The 9,211-nt window shown below is 50.9% G+C and overlaps 1 protein-coding gene across 1 annotated transcript; it reads left to right on the forward strand.

Annotated features, from left to right (window-relative positions):
• The first annotated feature begins 1,142 nt into the window (after positions 1–1,142).
• On the forward strand, positions 1,143–6,462 carry CDK3 (cyclin dependent kinase 3). The gene is made up of 8 exons (XM_008499768.2): positions 1,143–1,314; positions 1,543–1,735; positions 2,712–2,789; positions 3,202–3,322; positions 3,849–4,019; positions 4,372–4,473; positions 5,252–5,455; positions 5,836–6,462. Exons 2-8 carry the CDS (start codon positions 1,608–1,610, stop codon positions 5,956–5,958), a joined length of 927 nt encoding a protein of 308 aa, XP_008497990.1. The 5' UTR covers positions 1,143–1,314; positions 1,543–1,607; the 3' UTR covers positions 5,959–6,462.
• Positions 6,463–9,211: the final 2,749 nt, after the last annotated feature.

A 9,211-nucleotide genomic window follows, 5' to 3' on the forward strand; every position in this document is an offset into this window, starting at 1 on the left:
AAAACTAAACCATCCACAAAAAGAAAATCACTAATGTGAGAAGAGAATAAAGTATTAGTGCAACAGAGAGAAGAATCACATGCTGTAGGGATCAGACCTAGAGTGAGCTGGCAGTGTGGTTTGCAGGGAAATCCAGCCACCTGCAGCCTTTACTGCTTTTTGCTCAGATTTTCTGGTGATATGCTCAGAAAGTAAGAATTGAAGTCATACAATGTGTAGCAGCAGATCGAAATGCAACAGGTATTGGCAAAGTTGCAGGCTTGATTCAAGGGCCTGAGATGGCTCAGTAATTACAGTGTTTGCTAGAAGCTTTAATCATAGTTCAGCTGTATGTTTTTCTTCATGCAGAGATCCAAAAGCCCTGCCTGAGCACACTCAGTTCAGCCCAAGTGCAAAAGCATGATCTCAAGAGGCAAGATTTCAACCTCATTTTGTAAGAGACAATTATGTGTGTGCCATGATGTTTATGTTGACACCTCATCTCCTGCCTGTTCTCCTGCCTTCCTCCCTGTGCTTAAATGGCCAGGTTTTCCAGAGAGCTGTGAATACCCAAGACACCAGGTCCCTACAAGTGTTAAGGAAAAAAAACATCATCTCAACCAGCTCTGGCAGTGATGAGAGCAAACTCATCTTCCACAATCTAGCAAAGAACCCACAGAGGAGTTTACTTTGGCCACGTGAATCCTTCTTCAGCCACAGAGCAACCATGCTTCGGTTCTTGCAAGTTTACAAGATTTTAAGCTAGTGGCTCAGCAATGGGGTAAATCAGCTCATTTTAGGTCACCTAAAAGCTGGGGTGTGAACTGCAGACCCACACAGCCAGTGGGTTGCTGTGTCCTGCTGTGCCCACCTGAAGACATGGAGCCCCCAAGCCCTCCAGAAAAGTCCCTCTGGCTCCACCTTTCCTGGTGCCCCAATGCACACTGGTTTTTTAATCTTCCATCAGCAGCCAAGTCAATGATTAATCCCACCACAAGGACATCTTCTGAAAGGCTGACCAAGCCATGGTGAAGAAGTTCAAGGGACAATTCCACACGATTAATAAAAAACCAACCAAACAAACAAAAAAACCACCACCAACAACAAAAAAAGACATTTCTGCTGCATTTGGGCTGAGCACATCCCCAGTTACACCACATCCCCTGACACCAGGTGCTGGACAAAGGGAGCTGCAGAGCTTCCCTTGGCCTCGGGGAGTCCTTGCTGCCTTTCCCACAGGCCCGGAGCACCTCTTTACATCCATTTTGCTCCATTTTTCGCTGTAGCCAAGACACTCCACAACCTGGGTGGCAAACAACCGGTCCCAGGCAGTTGGTACGTGGCGTGTTTGGTTCTTTGGGTCTGGTTGAAGACCTCCAAACACCCTCACACACCTGAGAGTGCCCAGGCCTACCTGCAGCTCCCCCTGCTCAAGGCAGGTCCTGTGCTGGGGGGAGCAGCAAGGGGGGATCCAGACCCCAAAAGCAGCTCAGGGGACAGGCAGGGAGAGCAAACACCTTCAGTACAATTTGGCTTTTTAATTACTTTTTTTGTTCCCCTCAGAAAGCAGCGCCAGCCTCCCCCTCCCACCCCCACCCCTGCTGCCGTCCCCAGGCTGAGGCAACGCCATGGAAAACGTCCAGGAGGTGTTTCAGAAGGTGGAGAAGATCGGAGAGGGCACCTATGGAGTGGTGTACAAGGCTCGCAACAAGCGCACCGGGCAGCTGGTGGCCCTCAAGAAGATCCCTTTGGATTCGTGAGTGAGGCAGAACCCCATGCCCGGGGGCTGCCATGGCCTGGCCTGGCTCAGCACCCACCCAAGCCGCCATGGCAGCAGGCGGGCTCCCTCCTCAGCATGGTGGCAGCAGGGTGCTGAGGCAAGAGGGTGGGCAAGGAGGGCAAGTGGCTCTCCTGGGGTTGGCAGTGCCATCTGTGGGGAGATGGCTGTCTGCTGAGCCCAGCACTACCCCAGCACCACCATGGGAGTGAGCAGGGGGGGTCCTGAGCCCAGCCTGGCGTTCAAAATGGACCCAGAGGCTCAAAAAAGCCTGATGTGAAACAAAAGACAAAAAGCAGCATTTCTATCGGATCACACAAGCAGCTATGGGCTGACCTGACACTACCTGGCCCTGGTAGCGTGGCCTGGCATAGGAGGAAGTAGCCCCCATTTTGTGAGGTGGCCTTTCCCTCAGAGGTGTTGGTGCCAGGGCCTGGTGAGGTTCAGCCTCATGGCAAGACTGACTCTGACCCCTCCAGGATGGGGACTGAGCAGATAAAAGCTTATTACTGTCCCTCTGGGCTGTCCCCACCGTGAGGGGTTTGTCAGTGTTGAGCAGGGGCCATGGTGGCAGCACTTCACTCTGTGGCAGCCCCTCAGGACAGTGGACATGGTGGGTCCTGATGGTCGAAGTGCTTCCATCTGCCCCCACCTTCAAAAAGCAAGGCTTGGGCATTTAAATGGTTGTTTCTCCAAACATGCCCCCAGGTGCTCCCGAACAAGCCTTACCCCACATCTTGCACTGTCTAGATCCCCTGCTCCTCTCCTTCCCCATGACTCCATTTCCCCCTGCCTCCCCCCAGCCTGCCCCACGTGCACCTCTGTCCCAAAACTGGGGTGCTTGGTGTGAAAGAGCCTCCCCTGGGTACAGTGGAAGGGAGGAAAGGGAGAAGGAACAATGGGCTGTGGGATCCCACTGGGAAACAGGGTATTGTACAGCCCATCTCTGCTGCAGGGAGATGGAGGGTGTTCCCAGCACTGCTGTCCGAGAAATCTCACTGCTGAAGGAGCTGAAGCACCCAAACATAGTCAGGTAAGACCTGGATGAACCCTCCCCACTAGCATCCTGACCAGCTCCTGCAAAGGCAGCAAGAGGCACCTTCCAGCCTTTTCCCTGACTGAACAGACAGGAGCAAATGATCAGAAAAATGCAGGAATCACCTGCACTTCCCTCATCTGCAGCAACAGCCCACAGCACTGCCTCTTTACTACAGCAACACAAGCTGGGCCAAGCTGCTGCTGCTCCATACTAGATTCTGCTTTTGTATCTGCCTCTGCTTCAAAAGACTCAGTGCAGAGGCACCTGTGGGAGGAGGGATTTTTTTGGCACATTTGGGCAGAAGTCTGGAGAAGGTCTCCCCACACTCTAAAGGTTAAAGGTTAGCACTCCTGCATAGCATGGATTCCCACATTAACATGCTGAAGGAAGTGCTTGTACTTTGCAGGCTCCTGGATGTCATACATAGCCAGAAGAAGCTCTATATGGTGTTTGAGTATCTGAATCAGGACCTGAAGAAATACATGGACTCCTCCCAAACTGGAAAGCTTCCTTCAAACTTGGTCAAGGTACAGTGTGAAAGAAGCTCTAATAGGAAAGGCAGAGGGTGTGTGTTCTTGCTGCCTTCTACTGGAGAGAGCCAGCACCAAGCTGCTCTTACCCACACTGCTTCTGGAAGAGATTCATCCTCAGCTGGAGGTGTACAACCTCCCAGATCTCCATACATCTCTTTGGGAAAAACCTCCTGGCACTCTTGTTCAGCACATTTGTTTTCCAGCTGTTTTCAGGCTCTGCAACCACCTCGCTGGAGAGCAAATTGCTCTTGAGAGGACAACTGAGGGATCTGTTGGTGATTGTACAGAGTAACAGATGGGTGGAAGGTACTGCCATTGCTTGCACTGGAGTCTCTCTGTCCCTGTGTAGGGTGGGAGCAGTTTGTGTGCATCTCTTGAGTAGTGTTTTAAGGTGCTGCCTTATAACAAGGTCCTTTTTTTCCAATTCAGGTCTGTAAATGATCCAAAGTGTTGGATTCCCATGATCCAACTTTCAAAGTGGTTCCATCGTGACCTTGTCTGAAATCTCTTCTCTCCTCAGAACTACCTGTTCCAGGTGCTGCAGGGTGTGAGCTTCTGCCACTCTCACAGAGTCATCCATAGGGACCTGAAGCCACAGAACTTGCTCATTAATGAAGCAGGAACAATCAAGCTGGCTGATTTTGGGCTGGCAAGAACCTTTGCCATCCCCGTGCGCACATACACTCACGAGGTACTGTTGAGCTTCCCTGCCACCTGAAAGTGGGGTACACAGTCCATAGTCTCTTAACCACAACTGAGGGGTTACCTCACATCCCCACAAAGTGTTCTGACTGCTTCTGCCCTACCCTGCCTTCCCAGGGTTCCCACCTTCTCTGCATAGGGTATATATTTATTTGTTGCAGTGTCCTAACGAAGAATGATCTGTTCATGACAATTTTGCTGTCATTAAGGTGTCAATTCAGCGTGGTTTTAGCACATTCTGGTTTGCACAGTTGCTGCATTACAGCTGAGAAGAGAGGATTCCATGCCCCTGTTTTCATTCAGGGAAAATAGACCAAGCTTGTTTGTTGCTTTCTTGCCAGGTGGTGACCCTCTGGTACCGAGCCCCTGAAATACTGCTGGGGTGCAAATACTACTCAACTGCTGTGGATATCTGGAGCATCGGCTGCATCTTTGCAGAAATGGTAGAATAGTTTAAATTGTCTCTTTTAATGAGCTGGGAGGGTGCAGCTGCAACGGGAAGTGGAGAAGGAGGGACAAGACACAGAACATCTGTGATACTGTGGTCCCACCCTGTGCTGGGGTGTGTGTGATGGGAAGTCCACCATGAGGGTTAGATGATCCTCAGAAGGAAATCTGCCACCTCCAGGGGCCTGGCAGAAGGTGAAGAAGCTTCCTCTGTAGTCTGGGTGCAGTTCCAGGTATATGGGAATGTGATGCCTGTCCTTGTGGAAGGGTTAACTCCAGTCTTGTTGCTGCAGCATTTTGATGCTGGGAGGAAGTGTTTCTCTTGCAGATGTCCCTGCAGCAGGCTGCAGACAGATAGCACTTCATAACATCTCCTGGGGATCCATACTCCACTTTGAAGAGCTCTTGTTATCCCTGCAGTGTAACAGCCTTATCCCAAACTGCCAAAGCCCCTGAGCTGCAGACCAGCAGAGGCTGGGCAAGTGGGCAGGGCAGGAGCTAGCCTGCAAGAATGGTGTTAGGAAACTGCAGACAAAGAGGGATAAGGGACTGGCTGAGAAAGGAAAGGCTCAAGGGAGCATGAATCCATGGAGAGGAGCTGGAGAGGAGCTGACAGACACCTGTGACTTTCACAACCACTGCCTAGCAGAATCCTTGCTTTGTGACTGCTCCAGTCTGTGCTGATGTTTGCATGCATCTGCTAGGACAAAGAGCAGGAAATAGGGCACACAGCTGATGGAAAGGTGGGAACTGGTTTTTTTTCCCCCCCCCCAGGTGAACAGGAAGGCTCTGTTTCCAGGGGACTCAGAGATCGATCAGATCTTCCGGATCTTTCGCACCCTGGGCACTCCCACTGAGGCCACCTGGTCTGGGGTGACCCAGCTGCCTGACTACAAGCAGGATTTCCCTCGGTGGGCAAGGAGAGAGATGAAGGACATTATTCCCAGCTTAGATCAAGATGGCAGAGATTTACTGGTGGTGAGTGAGGGCTTGGAACAAGACCTAGGGACAGACAGGACTTCTTCAAACTGGATGCAGAAGAGGGATATTTGGGCCTGATCTACCCATAAGTGGCCTTGGCTGATCTGCCTCTAATGCTCATCTCTGGCATGGCAGAGAGAGCAAATCATCAAATAGGTCACAGCCCTGGCTCTGATGTGGGGCTGTCAGTGCAGGTTCCTTCAGGAAACCACTGCATCAAGGGTTGAGAAACCCCACTAGCATCATCCCCATGGTAACTTCAGCTGTGTCTCACTCCTGAAGCTGAGAGGGGAAAAGGCAGGACCTGCATCTGGGCTTGCAGGTAAAATGGATTTCTTTTCTAAAAGCCTAAATCTGCTGGGTCTTTCTCTTGGCAGCAACTGCTCCTGTACGACCCCAGCAAGCGCATCTCAGCCAAGGCAGCTCTGAGTCACCAGTACTTCAGCAGAAGCCCTCAGAGCCCTGGAGAGCAACGTGAGCTGCAGAGACACTGCAGATGAGGAGGAACAGTGCTCCCCATGGACTTGCACCTTCGGGTAGCAGTGCAGGTCTAGTTTGGGGCACTTAGCAGGGGGCTGGCTGGGACCCAGGGTCTCACTTCTGAGAAGCCTGGAAAGGAACGTTCTTGTGTTTATAGAGACTCTCAGCCTGTTGTTGGGGGAAAGTTTGTCTGAGTTACAACCAGTAGAGCTGTTCTGAAGAGGCCAGGGGGGGTATTTTTCAGCATAAAACACTGAAAAATGTAAACGGGAGAGCATCTTTCAGAGGTTTGTCCTTGCATTAGTCAGCAAGCTAAGGTGTGAGACACAGTGATCTGTGGCTCTTCCCGCACTGAGCCTCCTGGGGACTGTCGGTGGCAGTTTCTGACACCAGGGTGTGCTGGAGCTTTACCTTGGGTAGAGGAGCGCTTCACTGCTCAGCCCTTTGCTGCTATCAGAGGCTGAGTTTGTCAGCGCTTGTGTAACAGAGCTGACATTCTGCTGTCACACAAGCTCAAGAGCTCCATCAGCTGTCTTAATTTGTGCCTTAGGTGGGACCAAGAAGCCAAAGATCCAGTTTAGTGTGAAGCACTTGTTGCATATGGCTGGAAACCAACAGTGGCTTTCCATCACCAGTCCAGATCTAATGCTGATTTTTTTTCTTTATCATCTTGGAGGTGGTTTTACTGTTCAGATATTTGCAGAATTGTTGCTAACTTTTGGTGTCTTTTTGACATCTTCATTATTATTCTTTCAACACAGAAAAAAAAAAAAAAAATAAAGGCTTGTGATTTGTTCAGAAACCTTTGGTGTTTAGTGTTTGGCTCAGCCCATCAGGCTAGTGATGCAGGGCTGACTGCTCGTTTTTAACTCTTCTCCCTTCATCATCTCCTGGACTTTCTTTTATCCTTTCTTTTATCCCACCTTGGCAGGTCCAGGGATCTGCACTCAGTTCTCTTGTGGAATGAGGGGCTGAAGGTTCTGCAGCTCAGTGCTGTCTCAGTGCCTGTGCATACAGATGCCTTTCTAATAACCATGAACACAAGAGCTGATTTCAGCACAGCCTCTCATCTCTCCAAAGCAATCACATTCCTGGAATCTCATGCCAGACAAACAACACACCAAAGGAGAGAGGCAGCTGCACACAAAGCTGTTGCACAAATCTCCCAACCTATTGCACACCAGAGAATTAGCACAGGGATGAGAAACCTTTTGAGGGCCATCCCCCCAAAAAAACCACAGCCCTTTCAGCCCAAAATCTGCCTTTCTAAAGCCAAGCTCTGTTGCCCTTTGGATTGCTCCCATCGTTCTTCCTCCCCACCCAACAATAGGCAGCTGGTGGCTCTGCTTAATTATTGACATCAAAAAGGCTTTTGGCACCCCCCTCACAGCAGCCATGCCTCCTGACAGAACTCAGACAGTGGAACCCCAGGATTTGCAGCCCTTCCAGAGGACTGGGATGGAATTCCCCTGCAGGTTTAGAAGCTGCCAGGACCCAGGGAGATCACTCACACCTCTGCAATTTGCACAAATCAGGTTTTCTTAGGGGTGGGTTGGGGTTTGTTTTGCTTTTGAAGCTGTTGTTTGGAGCTGGGGTGGCTGCCTGGAAAAAGCTGCCCTGCTCCTCTTTGGGAGGGGTGGTTTTCTGATGGAGCAGGAGAGAGCAGGCAGCTGGGCTCAGGCAGCAGCCTCCAAAGCTGTGTGGCAGGAAAATTGAAGCCCTGCTGTCCTCCTGCAGTACCTCATGGCCTCTGAATGATTACACCCAGGGGAATGTCTGTGAGGTATGGATGAATTCTGCTATGGGAATAATTTTCCTGCCTTTGCATACCTACTTTAAAGTAAATTAATTTTGTAGGGATAAGCTCCATTGTTTCCTCTCTACTAATAAATGCTCCTGATATACCAGAGAAGCAGCAGAGTTGGTTTCTTCTTAAAAAGACTCACACCTTAAATAAACAAGGGCATTCATCCAGTACAAAACCATCAATAAAAATACTACAACTCATCTCAACAAGCTGAATTTCAAACATTTATCACCCAGCCCCACTACCAGAAAAAGGGAACCACCAGCCGTGCCAAAACAACTGCTCCAGGAAAGCCACAATGCAAACCAGAGAAGGGAGGAATAGCTCTACCTGGCTCTTCCTGAGCAACTCTCAAACCTGAAGCCCCATGGCTGTAAGGTGCTTCCTACAGACACAGCAGGAGGACACGATCTGAGCTGCTGCCTGCAGATGAGGACCACCGGATAGGAAAGACAAGGAGGGTTTGGGGTTTTCTTCAGAAACAAAAGGCAGAGCAGGCAGCTCAGCTGCTCAGCCACCCCATTGCCCCTGAGCACCTTCACCCAGTCCTGGGTAAACACCTCCCAGCAGGCAGTTAGGGAGCACTTCATCCACAATGATTAACTGGCTGCTTAATTACCAGAACTCCAAGTCCTTCAGTTACAGAGCACTCCCCAAAACTATTTAAACAGCACTCGGGGAAAGAGTGACCACGTGAACGACAATACTGCTTTATAAACAAGCAGGGGTTTATCTCATCTCACATTCATCACATATCCTGACAGAGGCAGGCCTGGAGCCCAGCACCCTACCCCACAGAGCTGGGGGAGAGGAAGGGTGACAGCAAACTCACCTGTGGGGCAGGGCTGAGCTGCAGGAAAGGCACCGGCCCCGTTGCTGATGGGTCCTCCCTGCATCCAGCCAGGTCAAGGGGAGCAGAGCCAAAGCAGAGCATGGCTGCTCCCAGCAGCTTTGAAGAGCTGGATCCCAAGGGCTGCTGGGAACCACCCTGGTCCAGGGCTCCTTGATTGCCCTGGGACCTGATCCTGAGCTGGCTGTGCTCTGAGGGCTGTTGGGCAGGAGGCCAGGACAGGGTTTCTCTCCTGATGTGTCTCCTGGTCCATCAAAGCCCAGCTTCAGCCCTTGCTGCTGGTCCAGCCCAGTGGGATGCCCTGGGCATCAAAGAAGAAACAGGGTGGGAACAAATGTTCTTGGGTGCATGAAACAGCTTTCCCCATTGTAAATTGCCTCATACTGATTGTGGCAGCTGAGAGGCCACAGGTCTGACAGTAAGCACAGACCCTGCAGAGCACAGGACAGAGCCTGGGCAAGTCTTGGACTTTTTTTTTTTCCATAGGCAGATTCAGATTGGTAATGCTGAGCAGGAAGGTAATGGGACCCATGATAGTGCTGAGCTTGCAGCGTGGGAAGAATTTCTTCTTGGGGCCCGGACTCCAAACCCCTGCATGGCCAGAGGCTACTCTGCT

Source organism: Calypte anna, chromosome 18 (assembly GCF_003957555.1).
Source record: "Calypte anna isolate BGI_N300 chromosome 18, bCalAnn1_v1.p, whole genome shotgun sequence".
NCBI lineage: Eukaryota > Metazoa > Chordata > Aves > Apodiformes > Trochilidae > Calypte > Calypte anna.

What these genes read in the sequence shown, in the direction of transcription:
- CDK3 (XM_008499768.2), top strand. Translation starts at nt 1,608, where the DNA reads ATGGAAAACGTCCAGGAGGTGTTTCAGAAGGTGGAGAAGATCGGAGAG. An exon ending in TTCCTTCAAACTTGGTCAAG is followed by an intron (nt 3,323 to 3,848) that starts GTACAGTGTGAA and finishes TTCTCTCCTCAG; the next exon opens with AACTACCTGTTCCAGGTGCT. An exon ending in GCTGCATCTTTGCAGAAATG is followed by an intron (nt 4,474 to 5,251) that starts GTAGAATAGTTT and finishes CCCCCCCCCCAG; the next exon opens with GTGAACAGGAAGGCTCTGTT.